At 37.9% G+C, this 20365-nt stretch overlaps 3 protein-coding genes across 6 annotated transcripts in view; 1 reads left to right on the top strand and 2 right to left on the bottom strand.

The window, feature by feature from the left end:
- The window catches only part of LOC108048287, a 45147-nt gene extending 40131 nt beyond the window's left edge, over positions 1–5016 (bottom strand). The window contains exons 1-2 of one of the 4 annotated variants that reach the window (XM_044456662.1): positions 4781–5016; positions 794–982 (exon numbers count right to left, since the gene is read on the bottom strand). In XM_044456662.1, the coding sequence (XP_044312597.1) occupies positions 794–797 (4 nt within the window). In that variant the 5' untranslated portion in view covers positions 798–982; positions 4781–5016. The remainder of the gene's footprint in view (positions 1–793; positions 983–4780) is intronic. The other 3 variants (XM_044456664.1, XM_044456663.1, XM_044456665.1) reach the window with 3 other exon arrangements.
- Positions 5017–5617: 601 nt separating this feature from the next.
- Positions 5618–19708, top strand: LOC108038152. Its single transcript, XM_017114883.1, has 3 exons — positions 5618–5699; positions 5758–6119; positions 19463–19708. Exons 1-2 carry the CDS (start codon positions 5618–5620, stop codon positions 5952–5954), a joined length of 279 nt encoding a protein of 92 aa, XP_016970372.1. The 3' UTR covers positions 5955–6119; positions 19463–19708.
- LOC108038153 (probable G-protein coupled receptor Mth-like 6) lies at positions 8565–18155 on the bottom strand. The gene is made up of 7 exons (XM_044456769.1): positions 17721–18155; positions 17507–17669; positions 17275–17442; positions 16939–17190; positions 16722–16875; positions 16458–16652; positions 8565–8685 (listed from the first exon to the last, which is right to left on the bottom strand). The coding sequence occupies exons 1-7, from the start codon at positions 18153–18155 to the stop codon at positions 8565–8567; spliced, it is 1488 nt and encodes a 495-aa protein (XP_044312704.1).
- Positions 19709–20365: the final 657 nt, after the last annotated feature.

The following is a 20365-nucleotide window of genomic DNA, read 5'->3' as shown; positions in this document are numbered from 1 at the left end:
GACGCTCCAGTTTCCGCTTTTCCCACTTCCCCCCCCTCCCCTTCTCCTTTTCCTTTTCCCCCAGCCCTTCAACCATTCAAGTTTAATGCGCTTAGTTGCTCTGACTCCATCTGCGTTTCTGTTTCTGGCCTGGCTCTGTACTGTCTTACTTTGTTTCCTTGGATGCTCCTCCTGTTGGGCATTGTGTAACATTTAAGAAAATTGAATTACAATGTATTTTGGTAAATTTAGCAAAAATTGTTGCCTCCTAATTGAGTCTGTGTGGTCGAGGCTTAGAACGCTTAAAGTGTACGCAATGTGAATTGTGTAACAAGCACATTAGACCATAATTAAATGGCTGGCTTGAGTTGCTCAATCTGCTGATAAAGCAGGAAATTGTTTGCAGTTAAATACTCAGTAACAATGACTCAATAATCAGCATCTACTTAAATACTGGAGTTCCCAGATTCTATCGAAAATAAGTTATTTGATTTAATTGACATTTACGAAGCCTTTGGCAAACAAAGACTTTCAATTAAGCTCTTTCAAATACTCATTTATTATGTATTTACATAGACATTGTACTCTTAAGTGCATCAGAACTAACTGAATTGTCGAAGAATCCATAGTAACTTATGTGCAAGATTGACAATAAAATGTGAATTACCGAAAACATGAAACAATTGGTTGGAAATCCTCTGACGATGCGTTTCCATACTTTGTATTAATAACTTTTAATAAAGACACTTGTTATATTACTCTTAAACCAGCTCTACAATATTAATATTTAAATGTTGTGGGATCATTTACTTACTCATTCTATCAGACGCAACAATGCTGGCTGTTGAATTGGCTGCCTTAATGTATTGGCTTTGGTTGAATTGTATCACGTATACGCCTAGTTGCGCATTGTTGGTTAGCACCAAAATGGAATGAATGAACTTAATAGTAATATAATTCACAATTTAATTTGAAGTTTGCTTTTCGTTTCACGTTTCGAATGCTGAATTACACACAAACCAGACAAAAGAATAAAATAGGAATATGTTATAACAGACAGGACACGCACACAGTGAGACAAATGGCAGCTGCTGCTGTTTTAGATGTAGTTGTGTTTTGGTATTCCCACGCTAGTCCTAGAAATTTGTCGCTGCTTTTGATTGCCATTTAAATGTGCATATTTAATTTGTTTATTTATCGGATGGAGCAAGGCCTCAAAAAAAGAAAAACACACAGCTGAAATGCAATTTGGGTTTTAATTTTAATTTATTTATGGCCATTTATTTAAATTCTGCCGAAAATATTTGCCTGAGACCATTTTTTTTTGAACGACATTTTGCCTTTTGTTGTGATAATTTATGCAAATTATTTTCGAATTTTCCATGCTTGCTCAATGGGGCATTTCGACGTTTCCCTCTGGCTGCCATTTCAATAATTCATTATTGATTGGCAGAAGTTGTGTCGAATAGATAAACTTTGACTGTACTCTGATGAATCGACTGAAATTGAATTTAATTCCAATGATAATTCGTGTGGCTCAACTTTATCGTTTATTTATTAAAGCGTTGAAATTGAAAAAACAAAAAAAAAAATTTAATAAGAATAATTATTATCAATTGTATAAAAAACGGGCAAAATTAAAGAAATAAGATCCACGAATCTTGAAAGAAAGGTGCCCTTGGAAAAGGAAATCCCCATGAAAATTTAAATTATTCTTGCATTATTTTAATCTGCTTTTGCGGTAAGGGGATTTCCCTTGTAAACGGAATTCGTTTGCAATTATTAAAATGTTGGCTCGATTCTTGCGGAATTTATGCAACGCACAATTAATATTAACGCTTGCGCTGGTAATTCTTATTTCACTGCCAACAAAGAGATTAAAACAAAACGGTTGATTAAATTTTTATGACTGCAGTGTATTTATCTACTGGGGCAATATAATTTTTCCACTAGTTATTAAGAGTAGTTACTCTTGTCAGTAACAAAGAAAACGCCAATTAAATAACAAGTCAGCATGAAACGAGGTTCTCGACTTTTAATTATCCTTCTTTTCTCTGTTTCATTTCCCAAAACTTTTTAAGAGAAAAAAATCTGTTTCAGTTTTTCGTTGCGATCATTACTGTTACAAATTGTAAAAATCCTTGGCAAAAAAACGTTTTTGTAAGTTTGTTTTATTAGACTTTTTTTAGTTAGCGCTTTTAATCTCACTGCAATAAAAACCAATTTCACCGAACAAGTATACATGTATAAACTACTTAAAAAAGATGTAATCTTCTTTAAAATAAATGTTTGCTAAACGATTTTAATCCTGGCTTATTAAACAATTTGTAACCGCTGAAAAAACAGATTCCTTAAGATTTTCAAAACCTACAAAATATTAGTTTTTTTATTGTTATTTATTTTCTCTAAATTTTAAAGCAAGAATTAAGTTTAAAAATATGATTCTTGATTCTTCTATAGCATTTTCTTTAGACTAATATACCCTCCCTTTGGGGTTTCCCAGTAGGAAAAGTTTAAATGTCATTGTAATTAAAATAAAAATGTTCGCTCCAATAACTCTCGATTTGTTAATGAAAATGGCTGCCGCAATAATTATATTAAGGCTGAGTTGTGGCATTTTCATTCAGGTTGGCCACGTTCCTCTGAACTGATGCCCAATTTGTTTTTTTTTTCAATTTAAAATAATTAAAATGCCGCATATAAGCCTCGGCGCAAATCCTTTTCGAGATGGCGAACCTTTTTCAACCGCAAATATTATAATGTGCCCCTGATCCCCAACCGATTTTCGAACGTCCTTCTCCCTTTCAAAATTTAGGGGCACTTGAGCGTTGCTAAGCAAGATTTATGAGCCGCTGGAGGGGGCGTGGCATTGGCATTGCCATTGCCTGTGCACTGGTTATTTATTTTTCGGTATTTGCCAAGGCCTTTTGCTTTGTTTGCCATCTTTTGTGGCCTCCGAGAAGTTTTCAACTGGCCTTGCTCTTTTCGGGCAGCCCCCTCTGACCATTTGTTCTTAGCTACGGGTTGTGGCATTTAAATAATTTAAAACATTTGAACGTTTTGGGGCAATTTGGTTAATGGCCTGAGCCTGCCAAAAGGGTTCGAGGTCTGCTGAAGTCCCCAAACGAGCTCGTAAATAACGCCAAGCGGACGATAACGATTGGGCTGTCTCAGTTGCCTAATGTGCATTATCAGATAAATCCGGGATTTGGGAAAGGCAAGCGAAAAACTTTGCTTTAAGAGTCCAGCTGCTTTAAGGACATGTGACGCAGGTCCGTGCAACGCTCTCTCATGTGGCGCACTAGTTCAAGGACTCGTCCAACTCGCTCCAACCCAATTACGCAAAAACTACACAATCTCACTTTGAAACACATACCGGTACACAGGGAAAATACCGAGCAACGTATGTTATGCATTTGAGTGTTTTTAAATTAAATTAAATTATACTAAATTTAATTTTAATAAAATGTGTAAATTTTTTTTTTAAATGATTTGTATTTAATAATATTAATTAATTATAATTTTGTTTGTAGGCGACCTTTGATGTATGTTTGAATTTTTTGAGTTTTTCCGGCTCGAGGTCAATTATCTATAACATAGGAATATACTAGTTCTTAGTATCACATTTTGTTATGCTAATAATTTTTAATTTAAATTTTTTTAAATTATTATTTTCAAAATTCATTGATTAACTAATAAGTGAAATTTGCAGAAATAGCAGACAAATAAAATAATAATAACTTATTTTATATGCATTTCTTAACTCTCCTTGATGCAAATAACACATTTGACTTTAATAATAATGTAAAAGAAATAAAGATTATGTTTGTCCTTAAAAAAATATAATAAAAATCTTTTTAATCATTAATTAATTAGATTTGGTACAAAATTAAGTTATTAGCAACAACTTTATAACCGAAAAAAATGTTGGTGTGTGGACTTTAAAATTTTCAATTGCTTAAAAAACTAAAATAGGATAACTTGAAAATTCTTAGGACATCTCATATGGTAATTTCAACACTTTAATAGTTTTCCCCCGTGTACGGGTTTGAAATAAATGGCATCCAACCTGCCCTGGCAACCTTTAACCCTAAAAATGCGACCCGACCTAGAAATGTGTGTTTGCTCGCTCTCGCTCACCATAGGGGTATCTGTCCTTTTTTCACAAAGCTAGCGTGCCATGAATTTTTGTTTATGCTTGCGGGCAGAAGATAAACACTGGCACACTCTCACACACACACACACACAGCCACACACGGGTCGCGTAAAATGTGCCAATGCCAAAGGATAACGTGCGGTGCACATATCCTGACTGACGACTGTCGACTGACAACGACATAACCACAAGCAGATAGCGCAGCTTATGCAAACGTTCAAGGACACCGCTGCACCGATGTGTTGGTGCGAGGCTTTCCAAGTGGCGCCTGCAGGTTATGCAACACTTTTGTGTTTGCCCGTTTCGCCACTGTGTGTGTGCCAGTTTTGTGTGTGCGTGTGTGTAAGTGTGCCTTTCAGTCGGCCCAAACTCTGGCTTTAATTGCTGGCAATTTGTCAGGCTAATTTGCTAAATTTGACACCTCAGCGAGCGCACACACTTACAAATTAATGACGTCAAAAATAAAACTCTCGCTCTTTCTCTTTTGCTCTTCGGTCAGCCTCGCTCTATGTATTTGTGTGTGCGTGTGAACAGCAGCTGTGTATGTGCGTCTGTGTGTGTGTGCGTGCTGTTTTCACTTTCACTTTCATTGATTTTCAAGCATCGCAACAAATGCTGGTCACCGTATATAAAAACACCACTCACTGGATTTTCCACCGATTAATAGCAGATTTATCACCTTTTTATTTGTTGTCGTGCGATTTATTGGCTAACTTTTCGCGGGTTATATTTTTTCGCATATATTTTTTTTATTTTTTACTGAACACTTTCTCTGGTTTTGCTCGGTCGCGTGGCTCCTTTGCGTGGCATCATGGTCCGCTGAAAAGGCAGCCCGCAATTTTCAACGTCGAACTGCGCTCGCTGCCAAAACTGAACTGAACTTCTGCCAAAAGCGTTGCCATGGCCAAAGTAGCAGCAGCAGCAGTAGCAGCATTCCGCTGCTGAAACTGGCTGTTAAATACTGGTAACAGTTTAGCAGTTGGCGGCGCATGCGCTGTCCCCATTTTAGCTTTCCTTTTCCCGCATTTCCCCCCTTTTACGTCACAGTTCGCATCACACTGTTGCGTCCTGTTTTTCACTCTCTTGGCAGCTTTGTTTACATTGTTTGGCTGTTTGCCTGCTGGGGTATTTTCCTATTTTCGTGATGGCATCTATAAATAAAGTTACGCATACGCCACGTGGGCTCGAGCAAGGTGAGAAGCCATCAATCGCGTGATTGATTGTGGCTATCTATTTTTGGTGTGAAGAGAATTTTTATCCAAAGCATTTATTTTTAGCAGTTAAAATTACTTGGTGCTAACTCAATCTAAAATAAGTAAGTTATGGTATTCTAGTTAAAAGCAAGAAGCTTCTTAGATCAAAAAGCCTTCCAAAAGTTCTCATATTCAACTAGAACAAAACCAATTACATTTTCAACGCTTGGCTAATTTAAATACCCGATAATGCTGAAAGTATTTACTATCTTGCTTTAGTTGCCCCACAATGATCTCCCAGGTCGTTTTATTTTTTTTACTTGTCACATTTGCAACCTGTCTGCTACGAGAACGTAAATACAAGCCTCTGCGTAAGTTGAAAAACTTTTCTCAGGCTTGAGAATAAAGAGAAGTATTTTATTTTTTTAGGTTGTGAGGAAACGAATATTAATCAAACGCGATCTTCGCTTATAGCCGCTTGCCTAAAGGCAGATGAATGCTATATTATTAGACCAGTGGGTAATTGTCCGAAAAAACAAGTGTGTTGTGTAAAGAAACGCAGTTTTAAAATTGAAGAAAATGAATGGTTTGACCCATTGGTATTAAATTTGTACTATTTAAAATGAATAAAAATACCATTCGCTGAAAAAATTGAACAAAATTAGATACGCTGTAGTCGAGTGTCTCGACTGAAATTACCCGAAGCTGATATTGCATTTCGAAAATTTTTGCGGACATATTTAGATCGACTTGGCTACTCATACTGATCAAGGACACTCTCCTAGTAACAGGTATAAAAATAGATTTGTTTTTTAAGTTTTTTGAGAAGTTTATAAATATATATAATTTGCAAAAACAATAGACAGTAACCTTATATAGCTCTATTAACATTCAAAATATTTTATCATTGCTAGAAATATTACCCAAAAGCAGTTTGTAAGCTGTCGAAAATTTCCAATATATAATATTTCTGATATCTACGAACATCCTATCGTTCTAACAGAAATTTTGCCAGAGCCGCAACTTATTAGTCTTCCACGTGTCGGCCAAATTACTTTGTCCAACTCAATTTAAGGCCACAAATGCCCCAAAGAATAACTCGAACACGTTTTCTTTTGTCACTATGTGTGTTTTTGGGGTAGCAATTTTCACGCTGATTGGTTTCCAGTAATTTTTCGTTGTTGCCTTCGCCTTTCATTTATTTTGTTCTTTGGCCAAACATAAAAAGTCAACGAGCCAAAGCCAAATGTCAAACCCCCGCCGCCCCCTTTCCGCCCTTTCGCCCGCATCCGTTCAAGGACTTTCGGAATTTAATAATGAAATAGCCCCGTCCTTGGCCTGCGAACAATTTTCAATTTTCCACTTTCAGCTTTTGGCGTTTGGCCTTCGGGCGAGAATGCGTTTGATAAATATCCCAACGAAATCGAAACAGGTCGAACTTTATTTATCGCGCGTTTGGTCACGAACTAGCTACGCAGTTGTAGTTTCTGTACTGCATTAAATAATCAGTTGCAATAACTAATTAAAAGTTTTTCCTGAGCGGATAATTTCATTTCATTGCTAACTTTATTCTGTCGCAATCGATTACATTCGCCCTCCTCTTTTTCAGCCATGAAGTTGGATGTGGGCCATAAATAACAGCAAGTTAGGCACTTTCCCTATTAGGGGCGTGGCATGTTGTGTGGGCGTTGCGGCCTAAGTCCCTTTGGGGCGAAAGTTGAGGAAATGGCTGAGACAAAGTCGGAAGCTGGGAAAGGATACCAAGGATATTGAGCCGGGGGCTCGGCTGCGATTTTTATCAATGAACGATGGGCGATGAGACAAAGTTATTATGCGAAATCAGTGGGCGGCCTGTCCTTGTTTGTCCTTGCGTGGGAAGATTGTTGCTGCTCTCGATGTGATGTGTGTCATTTGGCCGAGGATATCGGCTGGGGCCCTTGAAGGAGTCAATTGAGGAAGATTGAATACCCGTACAAGAAGTTTGTGCTAGGAGATGAGGGGATTCAATGGAACTTCTATTAATAAAAATAGAAAGGAGAACGCCGAGAATTTTTTTTTAAATAAAGAAGACTACCGTGGAAATACAAGCAATGTTTTTGTTTAAGAAGAACATTTTCCTTAAATGAGGGAAAACACCAAATAATATTGTTTAATTGGTCTATCTATTAATCCATTTTATTAGTCATAAATTAGTATTGAAACTTATTTACGATAAGATTTAATTTATCATAATTTATCAAATTATTGCTAATTTTCATTTGTGCTACAATGTAGGCCATATTAAGCTAACTGGGTTGATCTTGATTAAAAATTTAAAAGAACATTTTTTCTTACAGTTCATTTTTTGTGTCCATACCTACAATAATGTTAAAGAAGTGAACGTATAATTTGAATTGGCTTAAGAGATAAAGCGAGCTAAGCCAGAAATACAGAATTAAAACCTTGAAAAATACTTTAAAATTTTGTACTCTTATATTTTATAAACTGAGGATGTGTTTTCCGACAATTTTAATCTTATTTAAAAATCAACAATATTGGTAAAGCTTTTACAACACTCAAAATTGGTATACATCTTGGTTAAAGAGCAATTTGGATGCAATAAGAGATAATATAGGCTTCAACAAGGTTGGTTTTTAAGGCGCTTTCCCAGCGTTAGGCTGAAATCAATATGAGTCTTTTCCGGGGTATTGAAAATTTGTACTGCAAACGAGTCTTCTGCGGCTTGTTATTTCTCCTCCCTTTATAACTTCCACATCTGGCCCGTCTGCCTGCCACTCAGCTGGCGGCCATATCGTCCTCAATTGAGGGCCAATCGAGTGGAGATACTGGCAGCGTTCGAACTTTTATGACATCGCCATGGAGTACTCGGCTAATCATAACCGATAACGGCCGCGGGGCGGATTTTCGTGCATTCAACTATCTATCCGGCAGTTTGCAAGTTTTTTTGGCGGGTGTTGAGCGTTTGCTGCTCATTAGGGCGAAACTGTTGCAAGACTTTTAGCCATGGCCAACTTGCTTTTGGCGGGAATGTGTGCTAGAGTGTGTGTGTGTGTGTGCCTGCCCGGCGCACTTACACTTAATTGAATCCTGCGGGCGTGGTGGATCCTAGTCGGTGGGTGGCTGGGTGGGTGGTGGTGTGCCTCTGGGGCATGCGGCATGCCAAAGCGTTTAGCAACCAAATACGCTTTGCTCCCGACTTGCCGCCCGTCTCTCGCTCTCGCCGGTCTTTGTTGTTCTTAGAGCTCACATCCTGCCGCCGGGGCATCCTCATCCTCATTCTCGCTTTCATCGACATCCACATGCACGTCCTCATACTCATCCAGTGAACCAGGGAAGAAGGAGCGCGGAGCGGCCGGCCTTAATTTAATTAATAAATTCAACCCCAAAGGGGAAAATGGCTCTTTAAACACCCTTTTTTTTTTTTTTCCCCCCACCCCCCCTTTTAATGCACTCCAAAAATAGTTCTCATCTAATTTGGATGTATTATATAATTACTCATTAATTATTATATACAATAATTAAAAATCGTACTTTAACATTTGAGTGCATATTTTAGCAGCATTTAGTTTGTTATTGAGCTCATTTAATAAATTGTTACATTTCTTATGCAATACAAAAAACATTTTTTTAAATTATACTTATTAAAGAACCATTTTCAGAATTTTATATACGAATATGAATGTCGTAGATTTTTTGATTCAGGTGAGTATCAGTGATACGCTAAAATGTACGAAGTTAAAAGAGAGGTTTCCATAATTTTATGATGCCCTGGCCTTCATTTTAAAGTCTGTCTTTATTGAGTAGCACGATAATATCATTATATCAACCTTTTTCAAGGAAATTCGTTTTGGAAAATACAAAATATATAAAAGTCAATTTTTCTATATAAAATTTTAAAAAAATGCTGGCCATTTTTTTCTGAGTGTATTCTCTTTGCATTCAGCATTTGGCTGCGTCGCGTCTCCTGCCGTTGGGTTTTGTCCTCCTCCTTAATGCCACTTCACTTGTGCTTGCTCGTTTTTTAAACATGTTTTATTACATTTTTTTCGCTAGCTGGCGCCGTTTTCATGGCACCGGAAGTTGCCACATACATACACACACACACAGCTATAGAGTGTGTGGCAAAATGAGCAATGAGCAAATGAGCAAAATGTTATAAATTGCCAAAAGTCCGCTTTAGCGTTACCCCCTTTTATTTCCTGAGCTCTTCTTTGTTCTCAGCGGTTTTTGTTCGTATGTTTGGTTTGGAGATAATGCAAGGGAAAATCTTGTTCACTCTGGTCACTGACCAAATGTGTGGATCCAACTCCCGACCCCCAGGATAATTATGAGCTATGTGTGGAATGCTCCAGCCACAGTCTTACCTACGTTTAATTTATGCACAAATAACCCGAGCAAATTATTCGCTTTGTTCCGCAAATGTTTTTCGAGTGAATTGTGTTTGGTCAGGAAAGGGGTGGAAAATGTGGGAAAACTTTCGCCAGCGTTTCATCTTCCGGTCCAATATCTATGGAGATTAACAAGCGTGTGGTGTGGATTCCCCTTTCTGCACTTCGCCCCCCTTTTTCTGACCATAATCGCCTTTTCTTGCCAGTTGCCGCCATATGCCCATCGTTAGTTGGATATCCTGGCTGTCTGGGTCGCAGGACCAGCAAACTGGATACCGATTCGCCGATCCGTTTGCCCTTTGCTGGTAGTTTTCCCCGAATTTTCCTTTTTGCTTTTCACACATTTAGTTGGGGGATTCAGTTTTTGCTACGCCCAATTTTTTCCACCCCTTTTTTTTCAGTAGCTGCAGCTCCAACAAAAGTCCATTATCCTTTTCGGCGTTATCGGTAATCAATTTCAGTGGACCCTCGTAGTAAAAAAAAGTTTTCGCCCTCTAGCAGCGGACCAACAAAAGCGGTAGTTGCAAAAGTAACAACAACAATAACAATTGTTAGTTTTGAAATATGCACGACCCCCAACCACACAGCACACAGCCACCCATTCACCCAATCACCACCCACTCACACGCATGTGGTCTTACAAAAGCTTTTGAAGTGCTGTTTGCAGTTGCAGCCGTATTTCCATCACCCGTGCCCCACACTCAGAGAAACATAGAGCACAAATTCTATCAATTTTAATAAGAATTTTTAGCCTGTTGGGACACAAAATTACTATGTTTGCACTACTCTTTTTTTGAAATTTTATTTGATTTGGATTTATATTATAAGTTAAATGAAATATGACATTCCAAATTTGATTATATTATTTTGACCAAATACACAAATTGCATTTGGTGTGAAAATTCCCCTTTGACTTGTAAGTTTTTACATTAGGAGGTCGTCCAACTTTAAGCTCCAATATAGAATACATTTTATTTAAAATGGCAAAAAACATTTATCCCTTAGCTTATAATGAAAGTTGGTTTATTAAGCATTGACTGAAATCGGAGCATATTCGATGTCTTGACTTTAAGTTAAAATAAGAAAGGAAGCAAACTTAGGCAAGCCGAAGCTTATATACCCTTGCAGTAATTACAAAACGACTACATTTCGATTTCTATACCTTTAATTACTAAAAGCATTTCAATGTCGATTTTGGGGTGCATTTTGCCATCGTTTCTAAGGCAATCATATAGCTGCCGATTTTGATTTTGCTGTTGTCCGGTTTTGATAAAACTAATTCTGATATAGTATATAATTACTGTATCCCAAAGGAAAAAGAATAGAAAAACAGCAATATAATTTTTTTTTCATTTTAAAATAATATAAATATTATTACTAAAACTATTTTTCCTGTCTGTACGGAGCAAGTTTTGTGAGCGCATTTTGGACTGCAATTTCAGTCGCCCCCGACGAATAATTCAATTGCAATGTGGAACAATTTTCGTTGTTGTTGCCGGTTGGCAGCGTTGTTGCTGTTGTCCAGTCACTTACATAGTTGTCGAGTTGTTGAAAGTTTGATTTTTTTACCAGCTTTTTGCCATTGCCGTTGATGTTGCACTCGCAATTGGCTACAAATTGGCTTGTCGAATTAGAAGAGTAGGCTGCGAAGGGGGAGTCCAAATCAGGACTCAGCCTTGCGCTAGATTTCAGCAGCAAGTGGTTCCTAATTGTATGCGAACAGCTGCAGGAGCAGCAGAGGAGTCCGCTCTCACAGATATAATTACGTTTTCCATGTACACTTGTACATGGTCCTGCTCGTCGGATGAATTATGCAGATGCTTGTGCAGCTGGTCCTCCTTTTGTCTGGCTGTTCATTTCACTGCAGTCTTTTATGGCTGGCGAAGAGGATTGAAAGGCGGTGCCGGCGGGGAAAGTGAAACTGTAGCTTTCACCCCAGTGAAAAGCGCTTTTCAATTTGGCGGCTTGCCTCAACACAACTCAAACCATCTGAATTGGGCTCTCTGTGCGGCTTTCACTTTTCAATTAATTTTTGCGGCGACCGCGTTGTGGTATTTTATGTAAGCGCTCCCTGGTTGCTATTTCAATGCCCTGAGGTTGGCCAAATGGGTTTGTTAGTTTGCCAGAAATCAGGGAAAAATTTAGATTTTGGCAGGAAATTATTAAAAGGATATCCTTGATTCTCAATTAAGTTCCAATAATCAATAAAATCTTTTTAAATTACAAATAATAAGCAATTTATAATTTAATATATGTATATTTATTTATATTATTATTATTTCGCTAAAGTTTGAAATACCCTTTACATATTTTACAACTTGTTAAAGGATTCTGTGTATATGGGTATACTTCTTAATAGTAAATAAATATTTATAATCCTTGCATTTATATTTTTATCTATTCAGCATTTTGCAAGGACAAAAACATCTGAATTGCATGCTCCACTATTATTTTTGGCTGTGGCTTTTTTATGTGGGTCAGTGCGGAATTTGGCTGGCGCTCAGAAAGAGTGCCAAGCCACGTGACTATTTGGAACAATTGCAGGAGGCAGAGTCCCGGGAAAAACTGGCCAAGCCCAGGACAACAATGTGGGGCGAATGTGTCGATTAGCCAAATTGAAAATGACAAGCTGGAAGCTCAGAAACTGGGCCAGGGAACAGCTTATTATGCTGAAGATGATGCAGCGAGGCTGGGGGTGAAAACCAACTGAGAAGTGGGTCAAATGCTTAGGGAGTGGCTGCCAATAAGAGCGCATTGTGGGGTCGAGTATTAAAAATAAACGCGGAAAATATATATTGGTAAATCTCAATTTTCAGCGGACCACTCGGCGTATGAGTAATTTTCTCTAAGCGGGTTACAGCGCACGGTCCACTCAGCAGTATTTTCAGTCCGATCGACTGGGGTTCAATGCAAAATCCGATATACGATTTATTTTGGTTAACTGCACATCCAATAAACTACAGAAAATCGGAGAAAGGGATGCACTGCAAGAGGGGTGAGGGGGTTAATCGGGGGAAACACCGAGAGACGATGTGTAAATATTGACTTTTGAAAATCGAAATCGTCAAAATGTTCATAAAAGTCCAATGGAAACCGTTCAGCGCAGCAAATATTTGGCTCTGCCAACTGACATGACTCCACATCCTGCCCTCTTACTCGTTTCAGGATTTTTTGACTGTGTCCTGCGGATGTGCATGACCATGGCAACTCTGACCAGCAACCAGGATTTTGTCTGCCCCCACTCCCTTTTTCCCTTCTGACTTCAGCTTGCTGAAAATCACAGCGTATAAATAATGAAAAGCGATTTAATTTTTAACAGCTGCAGTTTGTGTGTTGTGGAATAGAGTGACGATGGCATCGCGTGTTTGGCTCGACTTCTTTTCTGTTCGCATGCTGACCATCACCACCCAATTCAGCCATCCTGTCCCAATTCAAACTCCAATACTAACTCTCGTGAAACGACTTAAATGCTCAAATTTCACACATCATTTGGGCACGACTTGCATCCTTGGCAGGGTTTTGAATGGATTTGTACGGGGTTTCGCTGATGAAATTTCCGGACATCAATTATGGACACTCACAGGTGGTTGCGGTTTGTGACCAACAGATCAAAGGTATGGGGTTTCATTGAATACTTTTGGTTTGAGAATTTTAATTGAATAATATCATAATTCACGCTGTGCTTTAAAGTGTAGCCATAACTTTGTATACATTGCCCGTTAAGGGATTTTAAATTGTAATTACACAAAATCATATTGCGTGAAATTGACTATTTTTACTTGATACTTCGAGATAAGTATTTTATGTTTCCCTTTCCACATTCTTCAGTGTTGTTTTATGCTGAGCTTTAAGCTGGATGCTGCGTTCCATCATTAACTATTTCATAATACTGTCAATGCAATATAAATAAAGTAATTTGTGACTGCAAAATGTACGATTATCAGTCACGTCAGTTTACCCAATATTTTTTTCCTTTAAATATAACGATTAATAAAACATTTTTTTAATAAGTTTATACGATGATGGAAAGTAATTATTGACTCTTTATTTAATCTGAATATAGAAGAATCGATTTTTTTATGAAAAAATATTTGCTTAATTAAAGCCGGATCTTAATTTAAAATGGTTCACCGAAGGCAAATGTTTTTTCGTTAAGTAATTAAAGATGCTTTTCGGCAACATCTTTTAGTACATGTCAGCTTAAAACTCTTTGACTTTCTACGACCTTTGAGGCTCAGTTACATTTCCCCAGCCACACATGTTTTTGTCTCCTTACATATTCCCTGCAGTTGTAAGCCGGCTTTTATGGTCTTAATGTCTGAGCCATAAACGAAAGTTTTGCCATAATGTAATTTTCATATTTTCATATTACAATTTAATGTCCTAGTTGATTGAATAAGAAGATGCACCTGTACCGCTTACAAATATGACAAAATGCTTTAGTTCAGGGCCGCCTTAATTGCTAATAAAACTTGGTCGTTAATGTAAGTGATTCATTTTCAAGTTTAAAGCGAAGGACAACTTAGTTGCCAGTTTTCTTAGCTCCTCGATGGAAAATAGCTTACAGCAAAGTTGACATTCATTAGGGAGGGGCGAAAGGGAGTCGGGGACAAAAGCGGAAGCTGCTTGGCTCGCCATTTTCTTCCATTTCCGCCATCATCGCAGGGACAATGGCAACAGGCGAGGCGCTGAATTAGCAGTGGGGAGTGTCCTGTCCAGTCCTGGAACTCCTCGCCCCCCCCCCCTGTTGCCCCTGGCTCATCAAAAACTGTTTGAAATGAGTTTTTATTAGTTTTTGTTGCTGCCATTTTTTGCTGTCACTTGTTGTTTCCCATCTTTCTCTCCATTCACCCATTCCCTCCACATTTTTTGTGTGTGTGTTGGTTTTTTTTGTGTGCGTGTTAATTAAATTTCAAATGCACAAAAGAACTAACGACACGTTGAGAGGAGAAATTGCGAAAGGAGAGGGGATGGATGGCGGTCGAATAATACCAAACCCATTCTCGCTTTAATTGCATCCATGTGTGTAAATGAAAATGTTTGCCGAGCTCTTCCTCATATTTCCCCCTCTCCCTGTGTTGTGGCATTTTTGCATTTAAGCAACCGAAATGGCTAGAACAAGGAGAAGTGGCAAGTTCAGCGGCAAAGATTTAGTCGGACCAACGCCAAGTTTCTGGCCATAAACTTTATTCCGGGGCTTCCGAGTAAAATGTTTTCCTCTTTGCAGCCTCTATTTTTTGTTTTGTTTTTGTAGACGTTTGGCAGCATTTGTTTTGTTATGGTTTTAATTAAGTTTTAACTGGCGCTAGACCAAAAATGCACCACACCATATCTGAGCTCCAAGCTGCAAGAGTTGTTATAATTCACACACAACACACAAAGAAATATATATATTTTATGTTGATTAACAATTAGTTTAATTGTGTTTTTTAAGATGATAGCGGTGGCATCTTGCCAATCTAGTTCTTTAAACAAACAATCAGGAATAATTGTTATAAAAACTTTGTTTAGTTTTAAAAGTCTATAGTTTTTCTTTTCCTTGTCTAAGCAACTAATATGTCTCAGCCAAAATTTAAAGAATTTATGTTTATTGATAAGTGTATTTAACAGCTAAATAATTAAAAGAAATATATGAAAACAATCATTTCTAATATGTGTTCAGGCCAAAAATAAAATTTAAATTGTGCAGTTTTTTTTTTCCGTGGTGTGTTGCTGTGGAAAAGCCAGGGAAACACACAATGGGAACCGAAACCTTGCCCATGAGGCAGCTTTCAGCTCTCGGTTTCACTTTGGCCTGGCCGGATCTTTTGCGAATTTTGAGGATGGGAACGGGGCTGTTGCGAGGCTGCTGCTGCTGACAGGCGCCGGGGAAATTGATTAATGTGACTTGTAAATGGCGCCAGATGGGAAATGGAATGGGAGCGGTTAAGGGAAGGGAGCCGATGTAAACAGCCTAGAAATGTTCACTGGAAACTGCAGCAATTTGTGGCAGAAATTGTTGCGCCAAAAGTGTCACATGCAATTGTGCCGAAAGTCAGGCGCATGTTCAAAACACTCTCAAATGGCAACATCTATTAGCCAAGGTCCTGCGTCCTTGGGCTGCGTTTAGTTAATAGCCTACACCATAATTAACAGCCGCCAAGCAAACAATTTCAATGTTTGCTCCCGGATGAAAAATGATTTTTGGCCTTTGTGGCCTGTTTCACGTGGCAAGGCATCATAAATTTCCGAACCGCTCTCCCTGTTCCAAAATTTCATTATGCGAAACTGAGTTCCGTTAATGTGTTTCCCGAGGAGGCGGCAAAGAAAATGCGGAAAACTCAAGAGGAGCCCCAGAGAGGCAGACACACCAAATTATGCACAAGGCAAACAGTAAACATAAACGACACGAATGGGAAAAGTGGGAGGATCGCAGGAATAACAATACATGGTAAAATACATGGGAGATGTTAATACTTATAACCTATTTTTAATGAATAGAATGAATTTAACAGACAAAACAATCCTAATATAAACTATTTCAAAATCTAATAATTAATATTAATAGTTTATAGTTACAGTGGAGTATTTTGTAAAATATAAATTGAAACTTTGTGTAGGAACTCGTTTTAAAAATAAGTTTGTAATAGAAGGCTCAATTTAAACATCGAAAATAGGGCTATTTTGTGTGCACCGAAGTCTGGTGAATAAAAATTTAAAGTTATATTTTTCGGTTATATTATTCTTTTGCAGCTTTTTTACCTTTTAATGAGAATCCGCAGTGTGCTACGCTTCAAAACAAATAGCACAAAAATTACTATACCCATGGACAAATGGTAGTAATAGGCAATCCAAAAAATCTTTTGCAAAACTACGTTGTCTCGAAAAAAGTAGGGAAGTAGATCCAGGATCCATGATACGCCCATCATGACATAGATTCGCAGAATATATAGGTATCTGTGATTTGGACAAAGAATGCATAGTAAACGACATTATTAATAAAGCAACTAAGTAAATTCTTCTTACGTTTGCCTTGCCGAACTGAGCTTAGCAATTGACTTTTTCACGTTTTTGTTCGTTTTCACCACGTGTTTAATTGTAAGGCTAAGCCTTATCCCATCGAAGATGTTTAGGAACAGTATGGGTCCAACGAAATAAATAAATATACCCCAGTTATAAGCTGAAATTAAAAGAAATAATAACAGTGATCCAATGAGTGGATTATAATTAATTAAAAACGTACGATACAGCCAGCACTGAATGAAGCCAACAGAAGGTGTCCATTCAAGCTTAGTCAAATCATTGCCCCACATCCGATCTGTCACAATTAGGACACCGGTCAGGAAAGCCGTTGAAACCCAAACATAGACGGAGTAGACCCGGAAACGATAACGAGGATCATGAAGACCCATCGACATCAATGCTTTTTTTATTTGGTGGCTAACAACAACAAGCCAGAGAATTGAACCGACTGCAAAGAAATATCTGGTGTAACCTGCAAATAATCATTGAAGTTAGTAATTGATTAATACGATTTTGAATAAATTATTATATTCCGCGTTCAATTTTGATAACTTACCTGCTATGGTGCAAGCCTCATTTACTAAATTCCCATATCTAGTCACAATCCACATGATATGGTGTATGAACATGCAAATTAAATAGCAGACAAAGTTCAGATTCCGATTCCTATTTATAAAATACACTGTGATCGTAAGAATACTGCATATTGACGAAGCCACGACGACTAGTGGATGAGAATTAAAGTGTTTCAAAATATAATACATTGTGGTTTATTATTAATCACTTACTAATAATCTCTAGCTTCGCTTCCTGCCAATTTTGATTTTCATGGCACTTGTGTCGAACAACAAATACGCGCTTTGAAAGGTCGGAGGAAAAGTGATTGACATAGAGGCAGAAAGAGTCTTTGTTCATGGTCCAGTTTTGGGATTGAATTCCAAAATTTCCATCCTAATGAGATATAATTAATATACGAAACTTATGAAATATTGAAACGCAAACCTCGAACATTATGAGCTCATCATACGTCATTTCAAAGAACTCGTCGCAAAATCCGAACCGATCACTTTGTACGATACGGGACTTAGTCACATATGGTTGGAGCTCAGCAAGTTCCATCCTCACTTTATCACCGCACTCGCCATTCTCCGATATTTGATTTCGGGGGCAGCAGACCCGAACACAAGGTCTCAGTTTGCAGACACAGGCTCTTAGATGACTTTTCACCCGGACCTGGTATCCGCCCATAAGCTGCTCAAAATTATACATTCCCGTCAAGTGGACGGGTATATCGAGACCTTGGTAATTGTAGGTTCCATTATGCAGTGGAATATGTCGTATATCCACAGTGTCCGAGTAATTGCACCCAGGAATAGATCCCCAGGCTTTATTTAGAGTCTGTAGCACAATAACTATATGGAACAATTGCAGACCCATTTTAGAAACATTCACTTCGGTTATCAAAACTCAACTGATTCTCGAGAGCTTTTTTGCACTGATATATATAGCCCTTTTTTCGGCACGACACGGGTTCATTACTTTTAATCTCCTGGGATCATAATCAACATTTGGCCATCCAAGGCAATTAAAAATAATATTTTTTAAGCTGATTATGAAATTATGTGTCATGTAATGTGAGGAATATTCACATTATCCGAGTAATTGCACCCAGGAGTAATTGCTTTATTTAGAGTCTGTAGATCAATAACTATATACAATAATTGCACACCAATTTTAGAAACTTTCTCTTCGGTAATCAAAACTCAACTGATTATCGATAGCCTAATTGCACAGATATATGTATCTCGCTTTTTTGGGCACGACACGGGTTCATTACTTTAAATCTTCTGGGATCATAATCAACAATTGGCCATTCAAGGCAATAAAAAATAATATTTTTAAAGTTGATTATGAAATGATGTGTCATGTAATATGAGGAATATCCACATTATCCGAGTAATTGCACCCAGGAATAGATCCCCACACTTTATTTAGAGTCTGTAGCACAATAACTATATACAACAATTGCAGACCCATTTTAGAAACTTTCTCTTCGGTAATCAAAACTCAACTGAATCTCGATAACCTAATTTTACAAATATATATAGCGTTTTTTTTGGGCACGACACGTGTTCATTACTTTTAATCTCCTGGGATCATAATCAACAATTGGCCATTCAAGGCAATTAAAAATAATATTTTTAAGGTTGAGTAATTGCACCCAGGAATAGATCCCCTGGCTTTATTTAGATTCTGTAGCACAATAAATATATAGAACAATTGCAGACCCATTTTAGAAACTTTCTCTTCGGTAATCAAAACTTAACTGATTATCGATAGCCTAATTGCACATTTTTTTGGCCACGACACGTGTTCATTACTTTTAATCTCCTGGGATCATAATCAACTATTGGCCTTTCAAGGCAATTATAAATATTATTTTTATGTAAAAGTTTTAAGATAAAGTTGATTATGAAATCATGAGTTATTAAATATAAGGAATATGATAATTGTGAGAGTACTCTGATAAGGCAAATAACAAAAGTTGTAGCACAATTTATAACAAAGGTATCACAAAAATTAAATATTCTATATTTGGATTTCGATGCTTAAAAACTTAGAATCCAAGGTTGTTTATATGATATGTTTTTCGTTTTTAAAAAAGTAAAACCGTAATTCTATGTCTCGGATTATATGGAAATAACGAAGTGACAAATTTGTTTTCATTACGATTATTCCTATAGGAGCTATATAGTAGGCCAATCCGTCCCGGTCCGACTTAGTACACAAGTACTTCTGTTGCAGAAAGAAATCTTTTGCAAAGTTTCTCCAAAGAGATATAAAACAGAGCGACTAGTTTGCGTAGAAACGGAAAGACAGACGGACAGAAGAACATGGCTAGATCTACTCACCTGGTGAAGCAGATCAAGAATATATATACGTTACAGGGTCGAAAATGTGTGCTTCACTGCGTTGCAAACTTTCCTTATAGCCATATTTAATTGATGCCGAATAAATTGCTTATGCAATAACAACACCCATTTCCAGCAGAGGCCAATGTCAACTTAACATTTTAGTGCCAACACCCTTCGCTTGCATATAAATGCTGGGTAAAAATAAGTTAAGTGACTTCGCATTGGCTGCCTACGCAATTTGCAATTTCTGCATTAAGTCAACAGGGCGGATGGGTAATTTCAATAGAGCCAGAGGAAAAAGTGGGAAAAGTGGAAGAAGCGAGGCATTTGCTGCGTTGCTGGCGTGACATTTGTTTGGTTTTAATTTCGGTTCAAAGCTTGCCATGGCTGCCAGACTCCCACTACCCCCTCCCCCCACCTTGCGGCCGATGAAGTATTCAGGGTGGACCAAAACACTTGCTGTCGTCGCAACTGGTGAATGCAAAATTGAAATATTGCATGAATTGCAGGAATGCACTAAGCCATGAAGTAACCACCGGGCCCAACTTGCCATCTCCCAGTGGAAATGGGTATGGCCAACACACGACGTCGTGCAACTATTTAATAAACATCAACGGGGGGTTGGAGAGTTCGCCCCCTGCCCTCCAAACTCATTTTGGTTGCTGTTGTAGGGGCTTTTGATGTCTCGCTCGGGTGCATTTAATAAGCTGCCGGTACGCCAGGGGAGGAGCA

This window comes from Drosophila rhopaloa, unplaced genomic scaffold (assembly GCF_018152115.1).
Source record: "Drosophila rhopaloa isolate 14029-0021.01 unplaced genomic scaffold, ASM1815211v1 contig_150, whole genome shotgun sequence".
NCBI classification, from domain to species: domain Eukaryota; kingdom Metazoa; phylum Arthropoda; class Insecta; order Diptera; family Drosophilidae; genus Drosophila; species Drosophila rhopaloa.
Note: the sequence above shows the minus strand (reverse complement) of the source record. Positions and strands in the feature narration are given on the sequence as shown.